Genomic DNA, 27,953 nt, shown 5'->3' with positions numbered 1-27,953 from the left:
GTCAGTAGATGAATCGTGGTTACACCTGCCTTCAGTAAGTATATGGCCCATGACAGGTACCTGGCAATCCTAAGGTTCCTGCATTTCAACAGAAATTATGGGCCCACACCGAACGACAGCTTATGGAAAATGAAACCCATCCTGACAATGCTCAAGGAACCATTTTCCATGGTTTTCCATCCATTTCAGAGAGTGGTAATTGACGAGTCGCTGGTTTTATTCCAGGGAAGGTTGGCATTTATTCAGTATGTGCTGTCCAAGCGTCAATGCTTTGGACTAAAATTCTTTGTTCTTTGTGTCTGCTACGGATGTTGATATACCTAGTGACGATCCTCACGATTTCTCGCTATCAGTCCTAAAGGGATGATGGAAAGGTATTTCAACAAGCACCACATTCTGTACACCAATAAATATTACACGGCCCCAGCGTTGACCAAGTATTTGCTTGAACGTGGTACTGGGACTTGTGGAACTGTCCAGGCAAACAGAGAGAATTTCCCTGTATTCAAGGCAAATACTGAGAAAGGAGCCCTTCTTACCAAGAAATGTGGCAACATGTTCGCCATTCTTTGGCATGACAAGAGTTGGGTTAACAAGTTGTCAACAGTACAAAAGGGCGTGTTTGAGGAAACGGGAAAGACAGACTACAGGACTGGGGAACCCATGCTGAAGCCAGATGCTGTCAGCGATTATAATATCAACATGTGGCTTGTTGATAAAGCAGACATATAAATAAGTGAGGCTGATTGTAAGTCCTCCCGGTGGCACAATAAGGAGTTTTTACATCCTCTTGATATTGCAGTCCTGAAGAGTTTCATATTGCTCAAGAAGTTAGTCAAGAAACCTCTCTCTCTCTATGAGAGTTTTAGAGAGAGCTTGCATGCAAACTCCTTGAAGAGCATTCAACTGCATAGGTACCAGTCTGAGCGGGGAATGGAGTCAGTCCCTACAGCTGACAGGCTAAGCTGTGCAGAGTACTTCTGGCAGCAGAGGCTGGTAGAGATTGGCTGTATCACTAAAGGTCGTCAGGCGTACAGGCGGTGCCACGTCTTTACCACCACCAAAATCCATCCCCCAGCACGAAATCAGACAGCCTACCAGTATGCTGAGTGCAAGGTCCCCTACGCCCTAAATGTTTTTGTGAGTATAATTCTGAGTGTGATTACTGAGCAGATGTGTGGGAAAATGTAAATTGTGTACAGGTATGCACAAGTGTGTTATTTTTTATACATAAGTGAAATGCTAGATATTATAGGTTATATCTAATAAGCGTTATGATATAAAAGTTTATAAGTTTTACAAGTGCAATGCAATAAGTGTTACTGTTTATGGTTATTGGTGAAACGATTGTTGGAAAACCTCAAGTTTAGCTACCTGTTACGTGAAAGAAAATCACTTGTGTGTGGGCCAGTAAGAAAATTACCTGGCTGACTATAACAAAATTTTTCCTTCGTTACACAGAAAATAGTGCTGAATTTGTGAGCATAAGTGTATTTGTGATGTAAAGAACAAATAATGTAAGTTGTGTATAACATTTGTAATCTTTTCATGATGCCCCTGATTAGTGCAAATCAGTCTGAATTTTAGTACAAGTAATTACTGTACCTCATAATCAATCATGCTATGTGAAACATCCACAGCATTTACATGTCAAAGTGCAAATACCCGTAATTGTAATCAAAAAGCTATTCTTTTCCCTCACACCTATGGTGAATAGTGGCACTATGAAATGGGCAGAAAACCCTATGGGAAGCCACATGGACAGGGTGATTACCCATCCTTAAAACGCTTAGTAAGAAGAAGTCGAGGAGCGAGTGAAAAATTTCACATTTCTTCCAAAGATGCCCGGGCAGTGTAACAATCACCGCTCCAGTCAGTTCTGCCATTGCTAGCCAGTGAGTCCGAGGTCACTGCCAGTGGTGCATGCTCGGAAGCAGCCCGCCTAAGCACGGAAAAACAGTCATCTTCACCTTATCCTTACTCATCGACGGGACCACCTGGAGACCTTGGGATACTTTCATTCAAAAGAGGAAGAGTTAGTGAGTCTTATGAATCTTTATTTTTTTTCTGTAGCTATAAGAGTTTGCCAGGTATTAGGGTTTGAAGTAGGGTATTTTTTGGAAAATCCCAGAAATCCCCCCCTAAGGAGGAGTAGGCAACGTCAGGAAACCCACGGCTGATGGGGGTTAAGGAATGGTTGAACATAGAGCATGTAAGTAATGTGAGTATAAGTGGCTGGGGAATGGCTGGGTGAAGGAGGGGTGTGAAAAGAGAGGAAGAAATCAGTATGATGGAAGTTGTGAAAGCAACAAAGAAAGTCAAAACGGAGAAAGCCCCAGGAATGAATAAAGTGAGTGGTGAAATGCTGAAGCATGGGGGAGAGATGGTAGTAGAATGGATGTGGAAGATATGCAGACTGGCCTGGGAGGAAGGTATATCCAGAGTCAGGTATAATTATTCCCCTGTACAAAGGAAAACAGGAAAATGAAGTATGTGGGAATCATACGGGCAATTGTCTTTTTGGTGTAATAGGAAAAGTATATGATAGGATACTTATTGACAGAGTTAGGGAAATAACAGAGGAATTAGTTGAAGAAGAACAGGGAAGTTAAAGAAGGGAACAGGTTGTATAGATCAGGTATTCATTCTTAGGTCTTTAGTGGAAAAGTTTCTAGAGAAGGGAAAGAAGTTGTATTCTGCTTTCATGGAATTGGAGAAAGCTTATGACAGGGTGGATAGACAAGGATAATATGGAGTACAAGGGAAGTTGTTGAATTCTGTGAAGAGTATGTTTGAGGGTGCTAAGGCTGCAGTGCGTGTGGATAGTGAACTGACCGAATTTTTCTAGTTGAAGGTTGGGTTGCAACAGGGAGGTGTCGTGTCTCCGTGGTGGTTCAATTCATATATGGATGGGGTTATAAAAGAGTTACAAGGAGAGGGCAGTGTTTGTAAACTCCCTGTACTGTTGTTTGCAGATGATACTGTGTTAAGTGAAGACAAAGGAGAGCGGCAAGGCTTGGTGGATGAGTTTGGGAGAGTGAGTAAGAAAATGAATCTAAAGGTGAATGTAGGAAAAAATTAAGTTACGGTCTTCAAGAAAAGTGAAGTTAGTGAATGTACAGTGAGGTTAGATGAGGAGGAAATGGAAAATATGAGTGCATTTAAGTACTTGGGTAGTACGATGAATAAGGATGGGAGTTTGGAGGATGAAGTGCTTGAAAGGGTACAACAAGGAAGAAAGGTTACTGGTTCCATGTAAGCAGTGATAAGAAACAGGGAAGTGAGCATGGAAGTGAAAAAGTTACTACATGACAGTATTGTGATACCAACTCTAACATACGGAAGTGAAGGTTGGATCTTACTGGAGGGACAGAAATCAAGAGTGAGAGCAGTGGAAATGAGTTATTTGAGAGGAGCATTTGGAGTCACATGCAGAGAAAGACTGACAAATGAGGAAGTGAAGGGCATTATGAGAGCGGATGTGGATGTGATAGGAAGTGTTAGGAGAAACACACTGAGGTGCTTTGGGTATGAGGGGAGAATGGAGAGTGAGAGACTGACGAGGAGAGTGTATATGAGTGAGGTGGAGGAGGGTAGAGGGAGGGGGAGGCCAAGGATGAGATGGATGGATGGAGTGGAGAGGTATATGAGAGAGGAGGGGTGTAGCTGGGAGCAGGGCAGTGAAATGGCAGGGGACATGGCGACATGGAGACGACTTATTTGTGGCCGCCCCTTATGGGATTAAGGCCTCTTCTTATGCACACACACACACACACACACACACACACACACACACACACACACACACACACACACACACACACACACACACACACACACACACACACACACACACACACATTGTCCAGTGGTTGCCCTGAAAATATTACGGGTCTAACTCATAACCGTTCCATCGAAAACTGTTTGCAGTTGTCATTGTCTTCGTATCCACGCCGTTATTGACCCCATAGTAACCAATTTTGAGTGCCTCTAGTTTCTGTTTTGAACATACGCACATGCAAACTGACAAACTTTCAAAAATGCAAATTGGAGGCGCAATCAGTGGAGCACATTTTATATATATATATATATATATATATATATATATATATATATATATATATATATATATATATATATATATATAATGAATGGAGGAAGGAAAAAAAATAAGTCCATGTGCCTAAAGGAATCCTCCATTCATATAATAATTATAACAATTGGAATTAAAATTGAAAGGATTAAATGTATGTGGGAAGCAACTCCCAGGAAGTGAATTCCAGAGTAGTAGTTCTGGGGATAAATGAATTTTGATAAGCAATGGTTCTGCATTGTGGGGGAGAGAGTGTGAGTTCATGGGCGCTCCCAGCTGCCCGAGTATTTCGGGAGAAAATGTGAAGGGGAGGCACAATTGAAGCCAGTTCGTTAGAGCACTTACTGTAAAAATATTGATAAAATAGTGCTAAAGAAGCAACATCTCTACGTAATGATAGCGGAGGAAGGTTCTGTGTTATGGCAGGATTATTGATTAATCTAATGGCTTTATTTTGAATTTTGTCCAACTACTTCAATGCAACCACACCACATCCACTCCACAGTGGTGAACATTATTCGATCTGAGAACGCACATGACTTTTGTATATTGTGGCCATCTGCACGTCAGTGAAGAACTCACGAACTCTGTATATAAGTCCCAGTTTTTTAGAAGCATTTTTAGCAAGGGATTTAACATAAGCTGTCCAGCTTAGGTTGGGGTTTAGAGTAACACCTAGGATATCAACTGTAGTGGATATGGGAATACTGACATCATTTAAAATTATGTGAGAGTCTGAGGGATTCTTTCTATTGGAGAAGTTAATGTATTTAGTTTTCTGAACAATAAAAGAGAGCAGATTTGTTTGTTCCCATTGGTTAATTTTGGAAAGGTCCTGGTTCAGAGAAACTGCTGTGTTTATTTGGGAATTTATTATATCAAACTGTGTAAAGGTGGTACTAAATGTAAAAGAACTATGAAGGGTCGAGTCATCAGCATAAGAGTGTATTGGGTTGTGCGTGACAGACAGGAGGTCATTTATATGTATGAGAAAGAGGGTTGGTGCCAAAACTGATCTCTGAGGTATGCCAGCATTTATGGAATGAAACTGAGAATAAAATCCATCTACCATGACCCGTATTTTTCTAACATGAAGGTAAGAAGAAATTAGAGGAACCAGTGATGCAAGGCCATAGTGTGACATCTTAGACAATAAGGCCTGGTGCCATACTCTGTCAAATGCCTTTGAAATATCAAGTGCTACTGTGTGTGTTTCACCATGTTGGTCTATTATTTTGTTAATCTGATGGGTAAGAAGGCAAAGAATATCTACAGTTGAACGTTCCTGTCTAAATCCGTACTGCCGATCATTGATCAATTTATTGATTTCTAGATGCTTGACTAATGTGTTTGTTAATTAGTGTCTCAAAAACTTTACCGAGAACGGAAGTTATTGCAATTGGTCTATAGTTTGATGGATCAGAAGTTGCCCGCTTTTTAGGAACAGGATGGATATTTGCGTCTTTCCAAGGGGCTGGGAAAATTGAGGTACGGATGCATAAGCAGAAAAATTTTGCTAATATAGGAGCCAACACTGAAGAGCAATTTTTAAGTACTATTGGAGGAATTTCATCTGGACCAGTGGCTTTGTCTGCTGATAGATTCTGTAATACAGCTTGTACGTGTCTGGTATGAATCATGAAAGGAGGTATTTGAGGGGAATTAAAATCAAGTACAGGAATATTATGATTTTCTGAATTTAGGGTTGAGTTTGTTGAAAAAATGTCAACAAGAAGGTTGGCTTTTCCTCATGGGTCACTTACTAGATTTCCATTGGGGGACTGTAACGGTGGAATGGAAGAGGTGGTAGTGAAGTTAGTTTTGAATGAAATAAGGGTTGACCAAAATTATTTTTTATCATTTGGATTGTTTAGTAGTTTGTTAGCTTGTCAATGTAGAAAGTTTGATTTAGAGAGATTGATAATAGTTTTGGCATGGTTTTTAATATTCTTATAATAGTTAAAGGCTTCTTTGGTTTTGGTCCTTGTATAAGTGTTATAGGCTATTGTTTTATGTTCTGTTACTCTAGCACAATTGTGGTAAAACCATTTAGGAGAATTACATCTTTTTCTGTAACTATGATGGGGAATGAATGTTTCCATGCCTACTTTAATGAAATCCTGTATGTGGCACAATGTGGAATTTGCATCATGGGAGAAAAAAGAGGTCCAAGGAACATCTGTGAGAAAATTTTGAAGTCCCTCCCAGTCTGCCCTGTTATAGTGCCATTTAGTCATCACGACAGGGTCAGAGCAGGAGGGTGTGGTAGGTGTGAAATTGGTGGCTTGAATCAGACAATGATCCGAGGATCCGAGGGGGAGCTTCACTTCGACGTTATAATTATCTGAATTGGTTGTTAGACACAAGTCCAATAGGTGGGGATTTTGATCGGGGTTGTCTGGTACACGGGTGGGTTGACTGACTAACTGAGTGAGATTAAATGAGTCTGCAAATAGCTCACATTCAAGACCAGAGTCATCAGTTCAGGGTGAATAAGTGAGCCATTCGACATTATGGACATTCAAATCACCCAGAATAGTAATTTCTGATGCAGTATTAATGTTGAGGACAGTTAGTTGTGAAGACAGAGAGTCAAATAAACTCGGCTCTGAAGGGGCATTAGGGGAACAATAAACACAACAGAAATACTTAATTTTACCAAATGAATTTAATTTGTATATGGAATAGTCGAAAAAAGGACAATTAAATTCAGTAATCTCCTCCAGGGCAATTTCTGATTTAGCCAGGCAACATACGCCTCCTTTGGGTCTGAAATTTTGAATCAAGATGTAACCAGGAAAATTAAATCTAGTTAAATCAGAGATGGAGCTTACTTGTGTCTCTGTCAGGAATAGCAGATCAGGGGATTCAAACTGGAGGAATTTTGAACAGAGTTGATGTTGGAGTGAAGTTCCCTAATATTGTTGACAAGGGCAACGTAATTTTCAAACCACTCTTCATAATGGGTTAGGTTTTCTTATCATTAACTTGTCGCGTCTCGACCGATTCCCCCCCCCCCCCCGATACTCCCCAATCCCGAACTATTTTGGAAAAAAAAAAATTGGCTAAAACATCTGCTTTTGTTGAGAAACAAAGGAAAATCACCGAGAAAGGGCTTACTGGGGTCCATAAGTGGTCAGAACAGGTAAGCCTCCCCACGTCAGGTATTGTATTCTGTCACTGACGTGTCAGGCTCTCACGTTTTCTATGGTAGGTAATTTTGGGAGAAACAACAAAGAATACAACTACATTTATTGATTTGGAACTAATAAACAATCACAACAACAATATAATTGTTTTCAGTGAGATACATAGGAAAAATAAGCATTGTTCCAGTGCGTGAACATAGCGAGTTTGGTCGTTACACGGTAGTTGCTAAGTTTCTTGTTTCAGAAAACATATCATTTTTTCTACGTGCATAATACTGTTTCAATGACATTTTACCATTTTTGACTTTATGTAAATGTTTTCAGCTGTTTACATTCGTTACGATGATATTTAGCATAATCTATCTATCTATCTATTGCCAGAAGCCTCAATCCCGTTTTTTTTTTTTTTTTTTTTAATGCGAGGAAGAAGGAACCAAAGGCCATGAGCCCGCAGTAACAGTTCCCTCCAAGAGAAAAACAAAATACAATAGAGAGCCAAATTCAAGATCCGATCATTTTGAGATGCCTGGACACACTACGTTTGAAAGACTGGAGATCATAGGCAGGAGGAAATACAGACAGAGGGAGACAGTTCCAGAGCTGACCTGTTGCATAAATGAAAGACTGGGAGTAACGGTTAACTCTTGCATTAGAGAGTTGGACAGAAAAGGGATGAGAGTTTGCTGCCAGACGGGTGCTACGCGCCCGTCGTAGAGGTGGAGGAATGCAAGCAGACAGTTCAGAGGAGCAGTGACCATTAAAGTAGCGATAGAAAAGAGATAAAGATGCAACAGTGCGGCGAAGAGACAGAGGTTGAAGGGAGTCAGTAAGAGGAGGAGAGTTAATGAGACGAAAAGCCTATGACTCCACCCTATTGAGAAGAGCTGTATGTGGGGAGCCTCCCCACACATGAGAGTTGTACTCCACACAGGGGCGGATAAAACCCCTGTATAGAGTCAACAATTGTGCAGGGGTAAAGAAAGAGCGGAGTCGGCTTAGCACACCCAATCTCTTGGAAGCAGATTTTACAAGAGATGTAATATGATCTTTCCAAGATAAGTCCCGAGTAAATGAAACCCCAAGCATGTTCAAGGATGATGCAGGATTAATCTGAATATTATTAAACATTAGTGGGTATACCTGTGGAAGATTTTGTCGGGTTGATAGGTGTAAGAACTGAGTCTTAGATGCATTAAAGACAACCATATTATTTTTACCCCAGTCAGAGATATGAGCCAAGTCAGACATTAGGTGTGCCATAGCCTCATCCCTTGTTTCTTGAAGTAACTGTTGAGATGGGCGTTGCGGGAACCGAATGGAAAGATGAAGGGTGGAGTCATCAGCGTATGAGTGGATAAGGTTAGATGTACAGCTTAGAAGATCATTGATGAATAAAAGGAAGAGAGTTGGTGATAGGACAGAGCCCTGAGGAACACCACTATTGATAGATCTAGGAGAAGAACGATGGCCGTTTACGACAGCGGCTATAGAACAACCAGAAAGGAAGCTAGCGATGAAGGCACAGATAGAAGGATAGAAACCGTAGGAGGGCAGTTTGGAAATTAAAGATTTATGCCAGACTCGATCGAAAGCCTTTGAGATGTCAAGTGCAATGGCAAAGCTTTCGCCAAAGTCCCGAAAGGAGGATGACCAGGAGTCTGAAAGGTAGGTGAGAAGATCGCCAGTGGAGCGTCCCTGACGGAACCCATACTGACGATCGGAAAGAAGGTTGTGATAGGAAAGATGCCTTAAAATTTTTTTATTAAGAATTGACTCGAAAACTTTTGAAATACAGGACGTTAAAGCAATTGGACGATAGTTGGAGGGTTGGGAGTGGTCACCCTTCTTTGGGACTGGCTGAATGAAAGCAAACTTCCAGCAAGAAGGAAAGGTACAAGTTGACAGACAAAGGCGAAATAGTTTGCCTAGGCAGGGTGTAAGCACAGAAGCACAGTTTTTGAGAACAACAGGAGGGACTCCATCAGGCCCATATGCCTTGTTAGTACTGAGGCCAGTAATGGCAGAAAATACATCAACTGAAGAAATTTTAATGTCAGCCATGAGGAAGTCAGAGGGGAGAAGTGATGGAGGAACAGCACCGGAATCGTCTAAGGTGGAATTGGAGGAGAAAGTCTGTGCGAAGAGATCTGCTTTATCAGTAGAAGAAATAGCTACAGAACCATCAGAGTAGAAAAGAGGAGGGAAGGATGATGAGGTAAAGTTGTTAGAAAGATTTTTGGCAAGGTGCCAGAAGGAGTGAGAAGAATTCGAGTTGGAGAGTTGAGAGCATTTAGTATGGATGAAATTATTTTTAGTAGAGCGAAGAACAGACTTAGCACGATTCCGGGCAGAAACGTAAAGATTATGTGATTCAGGGGTGGGTTGGCTCCAGTACCTTTTGTAAGCCCTCTCCTTGTTGCGGACAGCATTAGAACAAGCGTGATTAAACCAAGGCTTTCTTGCGTTAGTCAAAGGATATGAGAAAGGAATGTATGCTTCCATGCCCGAGAGAATAACCTCCGTAATGCGCAAGGCACACTCAGATGGCTCACGGCCATGGAAGCAATAATCATTCCAGGGAAAATCAAAGAAGTACTGCCTGAGGGCCTCCCAGTCCGCAGCTCCAAAATGCCAGAGACGACGTTTCCCTGGAGGGTCCGCAGGCCGTACTGGAGCGATAGGACAGGTTAAGGTAATAAGGTTGTGATCGGAGGAGCCCAACGGAGAGAAAAGATTAACAGAGTAAGCAGAAGGATTGGTTGTGAGGAAGAGGTCAAGTATGTTGGAGCTCTCTCCAAGGCGGTCAGGGATACAGGTAGGGTGCTGTACAAGCTGCTCTAGGTCATTAAGGATAGAAAAGATGTAGGCTTGTTCACCAGGTGGATCCGTGAAAGGAGAGGAGAGCCAAAGGTGGTGGTGAACATTGAAATCTCCAAGAATGGAGATTTCAGAGAAAGGAGAAATGGACAGAATGTGTTCCATCGTAGAAGTAAGATAGTCGAAGAATTTTTGATAGTCAGTAGAATTAGGGGATAAGTAAACAGCACAGATATATTTAGTCAGAGAATGACAGGAAAGCCGAAGCCAGAGAGTGGAGAATTCAGAAGAATCAAGTTCAGGAACACGAGAGCAAGATAAGTCGTTGCGTATGTATACACAACAGCCACCTTTGGCTTTGAAATGAGTATAGAGAAAGTAGGAGGATACAGAAAAGGGTTTGCTGTCAGTTGCCTCAGACAGCTGAGTCTCCGTTAGAAAAAGAAGGTGAGGTTTAGAGGAGGAGAGGTGGTGCTCAACAGAGCGAAAGTTAGATGAAAGGCCGCGAATGTTGCAGAAATGAAGAAGAAGAGAGTCAGACAGTGGTTCCAGGCACCTCGAGTCGTCACCTGGAGAGGGGCAGATGGCGGGGGCATTTATGGTCCCCCCCCCTGGGGACTCCGAGGCTGGGTGAATCAACGCCATTTTTGGTTAATTTTGAATAGGAAGTGTAGTGTGTACTGTGCATGTAGTTTGGTGAAGATAGATAGAGAAATTTGTACTGGAGAGCATGCTGGCCTACTCTCTGTGTAACTGAGACACTGAAAAAGTTCAGCAAAGGGGGATGGTCAGGAACTAGTCCTGAGGGCTGATGAAACGGGAGCTCCAGCACTCCCTGTCATCAGCTTTCCATCCACCTCGGGAGTACTGCCCTGCTCGAGGTGGCCACAAACAAATCGCCTCCACGTCACCCTGTCCCCCGCCATTTCACTGCCCTGCTCCCAACTCACACCCCCCTCTCTCATATACCTCTCCATCCCATCCCTCCATCTCATCCTCGGCCTCCCCCTACCTCTTCCCCCCTCCACCTCACTCACATACACTCTCTTCGTCAGTCTTTCACCCTCCATCCTCTCCACATGGCCAAACCACCTCAGTGTGTTCCTCATAACGCTTCCTATCACATCCACATCCACACCACAACGCTCCTTCATATTCTCATTCGTCAGCCTGTCTCTCCATGTGACTCCACAGGCTTCTCTTAAATAACTAATTTCCACTGTTCTCATTCTTGATGTGTGTCCTTCCAACAACTTCCAAGCTTCACTTCCATACGTTAGAGTTGGTATCACAATACTGTCATGTAGTAACTTTTTCACTTTCATGCTCACTTCCCTGTTTCTTATCACTGCTTTAAAAAAAACAGCAACCTTTCTTCCCTGCTGTACCCTTTCAAGCACTTCACCCTCCAAACCTCCATCCTTACTCATCACACTACCCAAGTACTTAAACGTACTCACATTTTCCAGTTCCTCATCATCCAACCTCGCTGTACATTCACTGACTTCACCTCTCTCAAAGACCATCACTTTACTCTTCCCTACATTCACCGTGAGATTCCGTTTCTTACACACTCTCCCAAACTCATCCACCAAGCCTTGCAGCTCCCCTGTGTCTTCACTCAACAACACAGTATCATCTGCAGATAACAGTACAGGGAGTTTCCAAACACTATCCTCTCTCACCAGGGCCACTCCAACATCCACTACCCTACCTTGTACCTCTTTTATTACCCCATCCATGTACAGATTGAACAACCATGGAGACATGACACATCACTGTTTCAACCAAACTTTCCAAGAGAAAAATTCACTTAGTTCACCATCCACACGCACTGCAGCCTTAGCACCATCATACATACTCATCACAGCATTCAACAACTTCCCATCTACTCCATATGTTCTTAATACTTTCCACAATCTTTGTCTATCCACCCTGTCATATGCTTTCTCCAAATCCATGAAAGCCGCATACAACTTCTTTCCCTTCTCTAGAAACTTTTCCACTAAAGATCTAAGAATGAATATCTGATCTACACAACCACTTCCCTTCCTAAAGCTTCCCTGTTCTTCTCCAACTAATTCCTCTGTTCTTTCTCTAACTCTGTCAGTAAGTATCCTACCATACACTTTTCCTATTATACTAAGAAGACAAATGCCTCTATGATTACCACACACTTCTTTTTTCCCTTTTCCTTTGTACAAGGGAATAATTATACCTGACTTCCAATCCTCCGGGACTCTACCTTCCTCCCAGGTCAATCTGCACATCTTCCACATCCATTCTACTACTATCTCTCCCCCATGCTTCAGCATTTCACCACACACTCCATCAATTCCTGGGGCTTTCCCCAATTTAACTTTCTTCACAACTTCTATCCTACTGATTTCTTCTTGTCTTCTCACCTCCCTCCTTCTCCCAGCCATTCCCCAGCCACTTATACTCGCATTACCTCCATCCTCTATGTTCAACAATTCCTTAAAGTGTTCTCTCCATCTGCTCACTTTTTCTCCCTTCTCCACTAGTAATCTACCATTTTTATCTTTCACTCCCCTGCTAACTTCACTTCCACCCTGTCTTACTCTTTTCACCTCTTTCCAGAACATTTTCTTACAGTCCCTCCACTTTACACTCAAATTCCTTTCAAATTCCTCATCCGCTCTCTTCTTACTCTCTCTTACTAATCTTTTCACCTCTCTCTTTCTTTTTACATATAACTCTCTCTTCCGCCTCTCAACTTCTTCCACGCCCCTATTTTTCATCTTTTCATTGTATGTTTTCTTCTTTTGTGCCACAGCCTGTCTCACCTCTTCAGTCCACCATGCTGTTCCTTGCACCCCCCCTCCGTCTTCCCTTCCTCCCACACATAATGATTGCGCATATTTGCCTACTCAGCGCACTTGCTATGACTCTTCTGTCAACATACATTACATTTTTTTTTTACTTTCATATTGTCTCCATGACATTATACCATTTTTCAACCAATGTAAATGTTTTCATCTATTTACATTCCTTACAAGGATATTTAGCGAAATGCTAACGCATATTCACGTAGCAAGCACACTCGGTACCACTTGTGTTTTAACTTATATTTTATTTCTTCACTTCCAATATACTTCCCCACTTACATTACACCCGTTTCCACTTTATACTAGTATTTAAATATTTATGGGCCTTATTTATTACACTGAGTGTCAGAATATCGCATCTTTATACACTCATTAGGAATGTTTTGACTTACAATATATTTGTGCACTTACATAATAATTTTCACTTACATTACACCCGCTTCCGCTTTATACTACTATGTACATATTTACGGGCCTTATAATTACACTGAGTGGGGAGGAGATGCTGGTGGGGGAGGTTGGGGAGGAGGAGTGTGGAGGGCTTCCCCACTCCTACTCTTCTTCCCTCGGCCTTTACCCTTTCCCTTTCCCTTACCCTTACGGCCTTGAGGAACATCAGGGGGCTGTGGGGAGGAAGTCCTGGAATATTGGGGAGCATAAGATGTGCTGGGGAAGGGTAATTGCACGATGTTTTGGTGCAGGCTGGCCCTCTCTAGTGGCACGATATGTGACGTAGCGCTGCTTCCTCGGGGACAGGACCTCCTCATCACTGCTGCTACTTTCCTCCTCCTCTGGTTGTACATAATCCTTGTCTGCCACCTCGTCATCGAGGGGCGAATCACTGTCGCCTGTGAAGGCATCCAGGGTGGCTTGAATTTGCTCTTCTGAGAGACCTCTGTGTGCCATGTCTGACCTGGGTCACTGCTAACAGGTGAGTGACTGAGGTGAGGGTGAGCCCGGGTCGTGCGGGGTCATCGAGTGTCCCTGCCTGGTGGCAGGTAGGGGAAGGTCTCCTGACCCTATGCACCAAAAATCAAGCGCGAGATTTGAAATTTGTGCAAATTATGAACCTTGAAATTGCACGACGTACCCATGTGTCGATGGGACGCCTCGGGTGAAGTCCTCAAAAAAGTGTTTTCTGGATTTAGAACCTATAATACGATCCGGATCAGCCCCATAAGTTTATTTATTGTTCCCTGGGACATGGTCTATCTAGCCACAGAATTTAGTTCAAATCTCTCTTTTAGTTTTTGGGTAATCCTGCTAACAGACAAAGTAACAATGATCGTTGCCCAATGTTAATCGATTGTTTCTAGGGACATGGGCTATCTACCCAACAAATTTAGTCCAAATCTCACTATTAGTTTTTGAGTAATCCCACTGAGACAAACAAACAAACAGGGCTGAAAAAAATAATCTCATTGTCGAAGAGAAATATCCGGAATGCTAACGAGACTGAGACAAAAAAAAAAAAAAAGTAAATCCTAAGAAATTTTTATCATTAATCGGTAATAAGAAATGTAGGCCATAAAAAAATAACATTAACTGTCTATTAAACTTGGAAGGTAATCTCACTTATCATAATCAAACAATACCAGCAACTCTGAACGATTCCTTTCACAGTGTTTTCACTAAAAAAAATGGAGCGAACATTACGATTCCTCAATCAGTTCCTTCAGGATCAGATGATAAACTAGAAAGCGTTCACAGAGCGCATACCTCTGCCAATGCCATTTCCATTAAAAAATGAGACGGATCCGGCTCCGTGGATATAGGACCCGGATCCGCCCCCAAATTTAATCAGTTCTTTCTTGGTCCATGGCCCTCCTTTCCAAAAAATTTCATTGAAACTGATTAAGTCCTTTTTGGAGATATTGTGCGGGATAATCCAGTTCCGGATCTGGATCTGCTCCCAAATTAATATATTTCTTCCTTGGCCCAAGGACCACCTTTCTACAAAATTTCATCAAAATCCTTCATAAGTTTTTGAGTAATCCTGCTAACATACTGACAGACCGATAAATGATCAAATCCAGGCAAAACTTAACCTCTTTGGCGAAGGTAATTACCAGCGACTGGAGAGACACTCAGTGGAGCGCATCTCTCCGACAAGGGCAACGTAATTTCCCAACCACTCTTCATAATGGGTTAGGTTTTCTCATCACTGTTTAGGGATTCGCAAAAAACTCGTTTCCGGATCCAGAATCTGTAATACTACCCGGATCGGTCCCAAAAGTTAAATCATTGTTCCTTGAAAAATTGGCTGCCTACCCACCAATTGTGTCCAAATCACTCTTTTAGTTTTTGAGTAATGCTGCTAACATACAAACTAAAAACAAACATTTTCTTCTTGTCGAAGAGAATAAGATATTTTTGTATATTTATGAAACTGTAATATGTATGTGGCTAGACAATGAATAAGTTTTGGATAATGAAGAAATTTCGAGGTAAAAGGCTGTTATACTTTCTCTGTGTAGATTATTTAGTCAAGAAATTCTTGTGACTCAGCAGTGTAAAATGGTAATGTACATTACTCTGAGTTAAAGGTGTGTGGCGACTGTTTATTATCACTTGCCATCACAATAATCTCGTGGCTTGGGTATTTATAAAGGGTAAAAGGTAGAACAGGTATACATGAATGAAGCTGAGTATTATCTAGATGAACCTGCATTTTATTTGTCACAATTGAGAGGAAAACGGAAAAAAAAAAGAAAAAGGAATCAGGGGAACTGCAAATTCACTGATGTTTCAGATTCGATAACATGCTTATCTGACGTACAGTTATGCCATTACTTGCTATGCTAAGCCATTTCTACCTACACTAATGCTGAAGAAATCTGTCTTACTGTAGGCAAAAATCTAGACTCCCAAACACAAAGGCTTGGCTTGAGTTTTCACAATGTCGTAACAGAGAAATAAACTGCTACTGTCACAAACCACTGTGTATGGTATTTCTGCCATTTTTTATGGTACTTACAATAGCCAGGGAGAGATTAGAACAATGATATATATGGTTTATGGATACAGAACTGGAAGATTAAGGCAGATGACGCAGCAATGTCAGCATTCAGCTGGGACACTGGAGCCCTGATGTGATGTATATTTTATACTCGCATTTTCTCCCCGTTGATTTTGGTGTTTTCATAGCAAATAACTGCATCAGACGTGTCATGATTCAGTTATCATAAGAAGAGGAAAGCGGATGACAGAAAAAGAAAAAAGCTTGCCAATACGAGTATGCGAACGTGCTGCCGGGAAGTTCCAATAACCATGGCACCGTGTACACAACAGACTTAAACGCCATATGGCACGCACACTTCAAGTTAAAATTGAAAATTATTTTTAATATTATATTCCCATTTGTTACTATATGCTTGGAGATCAGTTAACTTAGAATAAATTTTTCTTACTTCCTAACAGAAGAGGTTGTACTACTGACTGAGGCTGACCAGTGAAGGGATATGTAAAGCTAATTAATTTCTTAATTTACTCCTCACCTTCTCCTCTTTTTCATGTTATGGTACTCTTTTCTGACCTTTATTAAAATTTAATCCATTAAGGGCCATGTCTCTTTGATCCAAAATGACATTTGGGAATTCATTTAGTCATCATATTCATGTTTGAATTGACTATAGTTCTCATTAACCTCCTATAGCATGCTAGTATGACCAACCCGATCATGGTTACCTACGACAATGACACTGGAGAGTCACTGGGATGTACTGCCACTGACTTAAAAGATATCGCACCTCTTCCTCATTTATTTCTTATACACATTCGCAATTAATAGTCTAGTATATTGATGCTGACAGTCACAAACAGTTAGCTGAAAATGTTGGCCTTTCTGCAAGCATTGAGCCTCTGGTTCCTTTTCTATGTAGGGAAGATATTACTTTCTTTATTTCATCTTCGCACTTTCCTTTCAAGAAAGCAGAAAAAATACTGTAGGGTACTCTGCTACTGCCGTGTTTGACACCAAAAAGTTACCTAGGATGTATCCTGTCTGGAGAGACGTAGGGTGCATCATGCCAAGCACAAAGCGTGCCACCAGTATCCAGGGTAGTGAGGGAAGCCAAGCTGACCCCAGCGCCACCACTGTGTAGATTATTGTAGATACTGCTACCAACGTCCACCGCCCATACCTGCCATACATACCCAAAGACTAGGTTCAGTAGTTTTCTCACATCATGAACAATTATTATTATTTTTAGTAAATACAGTGTTTGTCTGAGCAGTTTACTATCCTACTCGGTCCATTTTCAGTAGGTAAAAAAAAAAATCCATCTCTATTTTAAACTAAGAACTTCAACAAGAGATTAATGGTAAAACATGATTCTAGTCATGAAGAAGTGCTATGAGAAGGCGGGAGATCCACAGTTTCATATTTGCCCACTGAACTTTGTGAAGTAAGTTACAAAAAGATGAATATCGCCACAAAGTCAAGGTGCAGAAATTACCGTATACAAGTGTGAGTAAAACATTAGTCATTTCAGACGTGTACTTACTTGTCTGCGAGAAATCCATTAAAGAATGCACCCGCCAGCATGCCAAACATGTACATGCTGTGGTAGGTGGCACGCAGGAACCGTCTACCACACACCAGCTGGAACTGTTGGCATGCACACAAACACACATGGTAATGAATGCTATAGTTGCTGTTTCTTTGCTGTGCATACATCAATAATAGCCAGTGTGTAAGGGTGACGTGACTGACGTGAAAGAGAACTGACAAACTCTAAATTATTTTGTCTTTACCTAACGGAACTGAAACAGCTTAGATATTAAGTCATAGTTGCAGGAAATATGATTAGCCTAAGTTATGAGCTAGGATTGAATTTTTGTTGGTACTACTCAAACTGACTCTCTGGTATGACCACACTTGCCCACAAGCTGGGCAGAAAGGGGTTAAGGATCTCCATCAGGTTCTACAGAAAAAGGTCTGCTTGTGTTGGATTCTCTGCATCATGTTACTAAACGTAACAAGGTGGACAATGGGGGAAAAATTATTTTCCTCTAGCATATCCTACTGGTAATTACCTCGTGGGCTGTCTTTTGACCTCTTGCTTGGAGTTATATTGTATTTTACTGCCCTCAAGTAACCGTTAAATTATAATTTTATTATGTATTACCAGCTTATTATTAATTCTGGTTCAGTATTCTAAGTTATCAAAGTCTGCAAGAGTGGGCAGACAACAGCTGTATATTGACATGCATGAGTTTTGTTGTTTTTACTCTGCATACATTCATAAGCAGAGTTAGTTTTTTTGTTTTTTTCACTGTTCTTTCACGTGATATTTGTTATTCTCTCCTACAAGGAAAGTAAGTTTTCACCCCTGTTCGTTTGTTTATTTGGCTGTTAGCAAGATTACTCAAAAACAAAAGAGGGAGATTTGGGCCAAATTTGGTGGGTAGATAGCCCATGTCCCAGGGAACAATCAATTAACTTTTGGGAACGATCCGGATCGTATTAGAGAGTCTGGTTTCGGAAAACACTTTTTGCGAAACTCTAATCAATAAAGAGAAAACTTAACCCATTATGAAGAGTGGTTTGGAATTACTTTGCTCTTGTCAGAGAGATGCGCTCCACTGAGTGCTCCTCTATTTACCATAGTTGTTATTTCTTTACTGTTATATACTTTCATTGTTTGGTATTAATTGCATTCCCTAATCCAATGCATCTGTCAGAGCTTCATAACAGAATTCTCGACCTCATCAGTATACAGATCATTTCTCGCTCAGTGTATGTTGTGTTTTTGATATTATACACTGCCAGACAAAATTATGACTTTGATTAGGTTGAAGGATATGTGTTGTTTCTTGTGTGCTGAGCCTAGACTTCCTGAAGGAGGTATGGAAAATCATTGAAATCTTTTGCTGGCAACGAAGTAACCAATGGGAAATATGACTGTCCGTTCTCAGGGGTTAAAGGAAAGCAATAGTAAGTTCTCAATTTGACAACAGGAAGAATTATAATAATCCATCCTTAACACAGGTGAGCGCTGTGTGAAGAATGATGTCATGCTTGAATACAATATTATAACCGGTTGCTGATCGAGGAATCTGACTGGAACATTAAGGGCCATGTCTTTTGATCCAGCGTTTGGCCCATGGCCTTTGATTGGCGTTGATACCGGGCATGGCATATCGGCAGCATGCAATTGGAGAAGGTGGTGAGTGTGTCTGCGTTACTGATGAGATGTTGAAGGCCTCAGGAGATAAAGGAATGGGTTTAAGTACTGACTTGATAATTTGGCCATATGGAGAGGATGCAGGGCGGTATACTAACGAGGAATGTGTATGTGAGGTAGGTGGAGGGGGGAAAGGGAGGGGGAGGCCGAGGATGAGATGGAGGAATGGAGTGGAGAGGTATATGAGAGAGGGGGATGTGAACTGGGAGCAGGGCAATGAAATGGCGAGGGACAGAGCAACATGGAGGCGATTTGTTTGTGGCCACCCCATGCGGAATTGAGGCGTCTGGTAATTTTAGATAATTTCGATTATATATGAGTATGTAGTTCCAGATACTTGACTGAAAAGCGTGATTTTATATGCGCATAATGGGAAGGTCCCGAAAGGAGGATAAATTGGAATAAAACTTTTGACTAAGGTAATGACGATAATGGAGAGAGCCTTGGAAGGTATGATAAGTGAGAGAGTGAATACTGATGAGATGCAATTTAGATTTTTGCCAGGCGATGGGCCACTGGAGCAATATTGAATGCTGGATCACTTCAACATACACGGGAAGCACACAAGAATCGTCTGTTTTTGTGGTTTGGAGAAGGCATTTGACAGAAATCCTAGTGAGGTGGTGAAATGGATAATGAGAATGCTTGGGATCGATGAGTGGCTGGTGTGGTTATGGCAATGTACGAGGGTGCTCGCACCCAGGTGAGAGTGAACAGAGGTTTGAGTTATGAATTTTCCGTGAACCGTGGGGTGCATCAAGGGTCAACTTTAAGTCTCTTAATGTTTGTCATGGAGTTTGATTCTCTCTCAAGTGACTTAGTAACTGGACTCTCATGGAAGGTGTTATGTTATGATGACTTGGTTCTGACCACGGAGAGTAAGAGGGAGGTAATGAACAGATTGAGGAAGAGGAATGGCGGAGTTGGGGTACATTGGTTTGAAAGTAAAGCCGAGAAAAGAAAAAAAAAACTGATATCTATAGATACGGTGCGCATCTGAAAGTGTCATTATCGTGCCCTAGCAATTAGTGCGTCCGATTTTGTGTATAATGTGATACGCATGTGATTCGTGCATAATATGTACGTGTATAATAATATTCGTGTACAATGACACCTTCAGACTCGTGCGCCACGACTTTTTTACAGTGATGGTTGTGGTACTATCAGAGCTAGGGGTGTGGCCATGAGCAGTTTGCCACAATGGTGTGGGAAGTAGCTCCATAGCAGTTCTTGTGATAAATGGGTGTGTAAGGGAAGCAGTGGTATTGTAGGTAGGCTGTAAAATAAAGCTGATTTTGAGTGTGCAGTGTGTAGAGGGAAGCATGCATACTGAGAGGTTGGAAAGGACTGACCATATTGAGAGTCTCTTGAGTATGTGGAAGACCTTTATTATTTGGAGGACATGCTATGTACTGTATGTGGGACTGGAGCTAGTTTTGTGACGAGGGCAAGTAGTGGTTCAGAGAGTTGTTGCCTCTCCTGACACTGAGAGGTGTCTCCCTCCGTATTGAGGGGTTATTGTATACATCATATGTCAGGAGTGTAATATTGTGTGATTGTGAGACCTGGGCGGTAAAGGAAGAGGATTTTCTTAGACTCGAACGTACATAAATGAAAATAATTAGCTGGATATATAGTGCATCCATGAATGACAGGCCTGGGGGATTAAGACTGCGAATGAAGAATTGAAGGGTTAGATAAGACTTGCATGTACTGTATTACTGTTGTGATGAAAAGGGGTAGATTGATATGAGTTGGACATGTGGAGTGGATGGGATGACATCTGGGTTGAGGGTGCAAGATGTGAAGGCTGAGGGTAGGGTTGCAAGAGGCAGACCGAAAAAGACTAGGGATGAGGTCATAGAATGCGACCTCAGGGAAAAGGAACGGAATAAATAGGCTGCTAGAGATCAAGCAGCATGGAGAGCTGCCATTTGGTGACCAAGAGCAACGCATGCATGCATGCTAAGGCCATTAAAAACGAAACGAAATGAAATCAGATGAATCATGTTAATGGTATACATAATATCCATGATGAGGAGATTAATAGGAAGGGTTATAATTATCGAATTTTAACCCTTTCATTCCAAATTACATTTTTTATATTTTAATCTGGGTATTGCTGCATACGTTTATTTAGCTCTGGGCAAACTTTTGATAATGCAGGAGATTAGCAGAGATTGTTTCTGTCCCCTTCCCTGGGAGAGGTGTTACGAGAATTAACTGAAATCGTCTAATTGTGGCAAAAGTTAAAGGAACGTACGTTATTATACTGAAGAAGTGAAGTTATTAGTAGTCAGTGAAAAGTTTGGGTTGATGCTGACCTCTGAAGTGACTGTGGATGTAAAGATGGAAGTGTCAAAGTCCCACTCTGTGCACGGCTGCTCCTCCAGGCGGCCTGTTGAGGCGTCCTCAATCAGATAGCTGCACGAGTCACTGAGAGAGAAGGGGGAAAGGAAGAGAGAGGGTTCGGTAGGTTGGCACTACTTTTTCATTTACAGTACAGCAGCATCCCTATCGTAAATCTTTACCAGTCCCTGGACACCCATTATTGCCTACAGATAATCAAGTATTTCCGCCACTTCCACTGAAACAGCCAGTTATGGTCCCTCCCTCTACATGAAAGGAAGCCGAAACTGCTATGGATTTGCCAGTTCATTGTCTAAGAAAATAAAACTGTATCAGAATCAGGCAGCAGAATCTTACTGCAGTAACAGGATAGGCAGGTAATCAGCACACGATAAGTCTCCATTTTTTTTTTACGTGTTCGACTCTGGGCAAAGGCTTCAGGGCCTATTTCTCGGGGGCAGTGACCTATCCCAAGGGCCAGTAGTTCTCCTACAGCTCCACATGTCACCACTTCCACGCTAACACCCACCATACTGAACACATGCTAGGGCTGTGTCATACAGGACTGGTGCATTGGTATTAGCGGGGGTATTTTTACGACATGTCGGCGGGTCATCTGGTAGATAAGGAAAGTCTCCATTTAGGAAATTCAAGTCCTTAAACTGTTCCCTGCCACAGCCCGGATTCGATCCTGGGTCGATTAGGACTGCAGGCTTCCTCTCCAACGATTCAGCCACCGCCTCCCCTGTTTCATCTCTGGATCATACACTTGATTGTCCATCATGCCACAATCGCCCTCCACAAAATAGGCCTCCTAGATAGCACATAATCTCTTTTAGAGATTCATCTCGGAATCGTCCATCAATTGGCTCATTGGACACGGATAAATATCCCTCCACAAGGACATTAATCCTTTCACTACCATGGATCCACTTTGGCATCTTATTTAGGCTAAATCCCGCCACTTATATAAACCTCAGGAAATTTTTAGGAGTGCAGAGGGTTAATAGAGTTAGTTTTCAACCTTTCAGCTGCTGGAGTGTCCCTCAGCCGAATAAAACTATCCCACGGTAATCAGTGCAAAATAACTTAATGCAGTCACATTAAGGACAAACGTTACCGCTCAGTCAGGGGAGAAGTGTTTTGCTCTGAAATGAAACATCTAGATAATAACACCAGCACTTTACCCCGGGGATAACTTAGAGGGTGTGTTAAGCTAAATATACAATATGTGATTGTCTGTATGTATATTTGTTTTCACCCATACACCTACCAACACTTTGCAATCAATTTATAGTTAATATTTAGTAAAAAAAGAAGAGAGTTCAACAATTTACTATTACACTGGCTATCATATTTTTTTTCCACGAACTAAAATAAGTGGAACTTATGGTACTTTTCACGCTGAATTCAATCTCTTCTTAGACATTTTCTATCAGGCATGGTTTTTAAGTGGCAAAACCATTAAACTTTACAGTAAGTTTATTCGCTCATAAACAAGGCTGGTATTAAACTTAAAACACTTACCTCTATAATGTAGAAGTGTATGATTTTCGGCTATATTTGGCCTCAGGAACATCCCTCCTTAGTGTCCAGCAGTAACTGCCAACATAGAGAGTTCCACTTTCCTTGGTACCGCTTTTCCATGTCCAAAATGTCCTGGTCAAAACTTTCACCATGCTCATCACTGACTGGCCCAAGATTATCCGGGAAAAAGTCTAAGAGCAAGTCCAAAAAGTGGATTTTTAGACTCATATTGCACCCCAGAGCTTTGTATGAAGTCAATAGTCCTTTTACAACATCACAGTGGTTTTCCAATCTGTGATTTCCCCCCAAAAGAAAATCTTTGCAAACTTTCCCAAGTGACAACCGTGCAGCTTTGCAACTTCAGTTAGCTGTTCATCGAAATTTTCATGTCGAAGCAGTTCCTTGATGTGTGGTCGTAAAAAAAATACCCTCATTGATTTTTGCAGCACTGATTGTGTGGAGTTTATTCCTGAAATATGTGAATCCATGACCAGTTTTATCCATGCCTTTGACGAAGTCCTTCATCAACCTGAGCTTAATGTGTAATGAAGGAAGATAAATTTTCTCAGGATCAACAAGTGGAGGACTGATGACATTAATCTTCCCTGGAGTCAGTGATGTTCATTTTGGCCACAACTTTCTTTACATCATGATTTTCGTGTCCCGGCTGTCCCACTCACAGAGGAAACAACAGAACTTCTTGTAACCAAGCTGCATTCCGAGTAAAGGTGTCACAACCTTGACGTTGTAGCACTTTTATTTATTTATTTAATTTTTTAAGAAGCTTCATGTTAGCTGAGTGAGCCTAAGAACGGAGGGGAACTTATTTCCGTTGTGAAGTAGACCCGCACTCAAGCTTACTTTTGATGAGTCAATACACAATCGCCACTCATCTATGTAAAATTCGTGACCAAGTGTCTACATAACAGAGCAAACATCATTGCAAAACACCAGACCATCTATGTGGGAGAAAAAATTCTATGAAAACGTCATGGCGATCATCACGATAAAAACAAACTTGACTTTCTTTCTGGAGAAGATTCCAACCTGGATCCTCAAAGTTCGGCTTGGTTCTTAGGCAAATTTAAATCACGGAGGAGATAATTAAGATCTTGACTTAGCAAATGTGGTTCACGAGAACAGCATGCTTCAAATGTTGGATCCACATTGTCCTCTACTTAGACTACTATCTCATCACCCGACTCATCGTCCCTCAGTGTCATGTTTCTTGGAGGTTCTGGCACAGGTAATTAGTGACATTTAGATTCTCGTGTCATAACAGATGGTAAATTAGGCTATTTATCAGAATGTTTGGATTTTGACGTTATACCATTTATATTTGCTGGGCAGAAGTAGCAATTCGAAGCGTGATTCGAAGTGGCAAAATACATTCGGCATGAACCTTATGTCCATGCAGTGAGAAGTCTGATACATGTGACAAAACAAATATGGGAGGCCCAACTTTTATCCTGGGCACCTACTTTACAACATAAATAATGCTCATAGCATTTTGTAATAAGAGGTGTGAAAGAATGTCTTTCTGATATGAATATCAGTTCAATGCAGACGCAGCAGAAAGAATTCGGACTATTTACACTATTTCTCGGCATCCAGCTGGGGGCACGGGGTGAGTATTTATGATCACGACTGTATACTGAAAGGCTGGTCTAGGAAAAACAACTCACTGGGCAACGTCCTTCCAATAATGAGCTACTGCTGCTGAAGCCTGTGGCAATGTGGGGCAGGGACGTAACAGTGGTGTCAGGAATGTGGATCATTAAGTGCTGCAGCGAGTCAAACCTTCAACATGGAGCTGAAGGTGTACAGAGGAGAAGCCAGGATAGACAGAAAGAGGTGTTATTGGCTGCAATCATCAAGCTACTGCAAGCAAAAAGTGTACAACTACAGGCACAGAATTAAGGATGGAAAGAACTCAAAGAACAATTACAGGCACAGAATGAGGGACAGAAAAAAAAACTCAAAAAATAATTACAGGCACAAAATAAAGGACAGAAAAAAACTCAAAGGACAATTACAGGCACAGAACGAAGGACAGAAAGAACTTAGAACACAATAACCTGCACAAAAAGAAGGAGAGAAAAGAAGTCAAAGAACAATTTCAAGCACAGAGTGAACAACTAAAAGCACAAAGTGAAGAACAAAAAGAATGATGTGAACAGCTTCAAAAGACATTAACCCGCCCCGTCCCATCGACGTATGGGTACGTTGCAACGATTTGCATTTGCCAGTCCCGGCGATGTACCAGTATGTTGTGCAATTGCAAAGTGCATAATTTCGACAATTTTCAAATTTCACGCTTGATTTTCAGTACGTATCCTCGCATCACCTTCCCCTACCTGCCACCAGGCTGGGACACTCGGCAACCCCGCGCGACCCACGCTAACCTGCCACTCATCCACTCACCTGGTGGTGACGGTCCTGCTCAGACATGGCTAAGAGAAGTCTCTCAGAGGGCGAAATTCAAGCCGCCCTGGACGCCTTTACAGGCGACAGTGAATCCCCACTGGACGACGAGGTTGTGGATAAAGATTATGTGCAGCCAGAGGAGGAAGAAACCACCAGCAGTGATGAAGAAGTCCCGTCTCCCAGGAAGCGGCAGTACGTGACTTACCGTGCTGCTAGAGAGGGGCAGCCGGCCAAGAAACCACGTGGAACATCGTATGCCTATCCCCAACGTGATTTGGAACCAGATTTCGATGTCGAGGACGAGGACGGAGTCGTGGGACGTGCTGCCACGTGGTATGGACGTGAGGTAATCATTCATCATGACCCAGAGTGCACACCACGTCGGACGAGCAGGTATGGGCCTAGTATTTTGTTTGGGGAGTTAGGAAGTGCCATGGATGGAGTGGGGAGTGAAAGGGAAAGTGCAGGGAGGATTAGGGAAAGTGAGAGTGACGTGAGTGAGTCATTGCTCTCCCTAGGTAGTGTGAGGCGGCGTAGTATATCACGTGGGCGAGTGCGGGTGCGTTCAGTATCACGTGGGGTTGTGATGGAGGGGGAAGGTGGGGAGGAACCACTCCCAAGCACGTCTTATGCTCCCCAATATCCCCTAACACGTGGTCGAGCTAGGGTGCGTGAGAAAGCACGTGGTGTTGTCATGGAGGGGGAAGGTGGGGAGGAACCACTGCCCAGCACGTCTTATGCTCCCCAATATTCCCCTACTTCATTCCCACAGCCCCCTAATGTTCCTCAAGGCCGTAAAGGTAAGGGAAAGGGAAAGGGTAAAGGCAGAGGGAAGAGGAGTGACAGTGGGGAAGCCCTCCACACTCCTTCTCCCCCACCTCCCCCACCAGGATCTCCTCCCCACCCAGACGAAGGCGGTGATGGGGATGATGGGGACGAGGTATTTGTGGGATGGAATTGGGAGGATGGGAGTGATTTTTCTCCCCTCATTCATCCCTTCACTGAGCAGGGGCGCTCTGGCTGCATTGCTCCCGGAATTCACCGCAATTCCACAAGGTTGGATTTTTTCCATCTGTTTTTTAGTGAGGCATTCGTGGAGCAGATTGTTTACCAAACCAACCTTTTTGCAAGCACCCAGCGCCTTGAGAGTGAAAGATTGGGAACAAGGAGTAGGCATTCTATCATATATGATTACCCTGTCTCCCTTTCAGAAATGTTCCTATTTTTTGCCCTGGTCCTTTTGATGGGTATTATACGAAAGAACAGAATTCCTGCTTACTGGACATGGGACCCTGTTATGTTTACCCCAATATTTGGGCAAGAGATGAGCCGTAATCAGTTTCAACAAATTCTAAGTCGCCTCCATTTGTATGATGTTCATGATCCTGCAAATGCGAACGACACTGATAAAATGAGGCGAATTAGGTTGGTCTTTGATCACCTGAGGCAAACCTTTTGTTCGTCATTCTATCCCTATAGAGACCTCGTCATAGACGAGAGTCTCGTGTTGTGCAGAGGTAATATTTCATTTAGGCAGTACTGTATATATCCAGCAAAAGGCACCGTTTTGGGTTCAAGATCTTTGTTATGTGTGACTGTAGGACTGGATACATGCAAGACATAGTCTTGTACACCTGTGCACAGACAGACATAACAGAAGATCGAAGTATTGGACTGTCGGGAGCAGTGGTAAACACGATGACAGAAGACTACCTTCATCGTGGTCACGCCCTCTACCTGGACAATTGGTACACTAGCCCTCTTATCGCTCGATATCTTCACACACATGAAACTGGAGTCTGTTGAATAGTGAAGGTGAACCGGCGTCACATGGCCAAGGTAGGGCGGAAACTTGCAAGGAATGAGGTTGTCTTCTTCAAAGCCAACAACATCCTTGCAACTGTGTGGAACCACAATAGAGAAGTAAGCCTCTTGTCAACGGTTCACCGCCCCTTGATGCACCGTACTGATTCTGTTGATTACCGTAGCGAGAAGAGGCGTCACATTTGGAAACCTGAGTGTGTCATGGACTATAACATAAACATGCGCCTGGTGGACCAGTCAGACTCCATGATATCGACGGTAGAGTGTGCCAGGACCACGATGAAGTGGTATAAGAAACTGTTCTTTCACTTGCTAGACATCACTGCTCTGAATTGCCACCACCTTCACGCCATGACAACAGGAGTTCAGGAAACCTTTGAAGGGTTTGTGAGGGAGCTCACAAGAGAGATGTTTGCACGTTATGCTGTAGAAAGGCCCCAACATCGCACCCGCACTGCCCCTATTGCCCAAACTCCCCTGAAAATATCCGGCCGCCATTTCCCCACTCCTATCCCTCCCCAGCCAAACAGACCTAGGCCCCAACGCAGGTGTCACGTGTGTAGCAATTCCCGGGTGAGACTCACGACACAGAGGAAGGACACCCGCTATGAGTGCGTTGAGTGTGACGTGGGTCTCTGTATTCACCCATGTTTCAGCAAATATCACACGTTGATGCAATTCTGATATGGTGTGAATGCGACAGGATGCTGAAACTATGAAGTAAATGCGA

The 27,953-nt window shown here is 42.5% G+C and overlaps 1 protein-coding gene across 1 annotated transcript in view; it reads right to left on the bottom strand.

Annotated features, from left to right (window-relative positions):
- The window catches only part of LOC145406707 (organic cation transporter protein-like), a 220,207-nt gene that overhangs the window by 150,050 nt on the left and 42,204 nt on the right, over positions 1–27,953 (bottom strand). The window contains exons 4-6 of the mRNA XM_080277810.1: positions 21,421–21,532; positions 17,414–17,517; positions 16,896–17,050 (exon numbers count right to left, since the gene is read on the bottom strand). Coding sequence (XP_080133936.1) covers positions 16,896–17,050; positions 17,414–17,517; positions 21,421–21,532 — 371 coding nt within the window. The remainder of the gene's footprint in view (positions 1–16,895; positions 17,051–17,413; positions 17,518–21,420; positions 21,533–27,953) is intronic.

The sequence above is a fragment of the Coenobita brevimanus genome, chromosome 8, assembly GCF_032717465.1.
Source record: "Coenobita brevimanus isolate Jiangsu-jjx chromosome 8, ASM3271746v2, whole genome shotgun sequence".
Taxonomy (NCBI): Eukaryota; Metazoa; Arthropoda; class Malacostraca; order Decapoda; family Coenobitidae; genus Coenobita; species Coenobita brevimanus.
The sequence above is the reverse complement of the archived record's forward strand: the minus strand, read 5'-3'. Positions and strand labels throughout refer to the sequence as shown.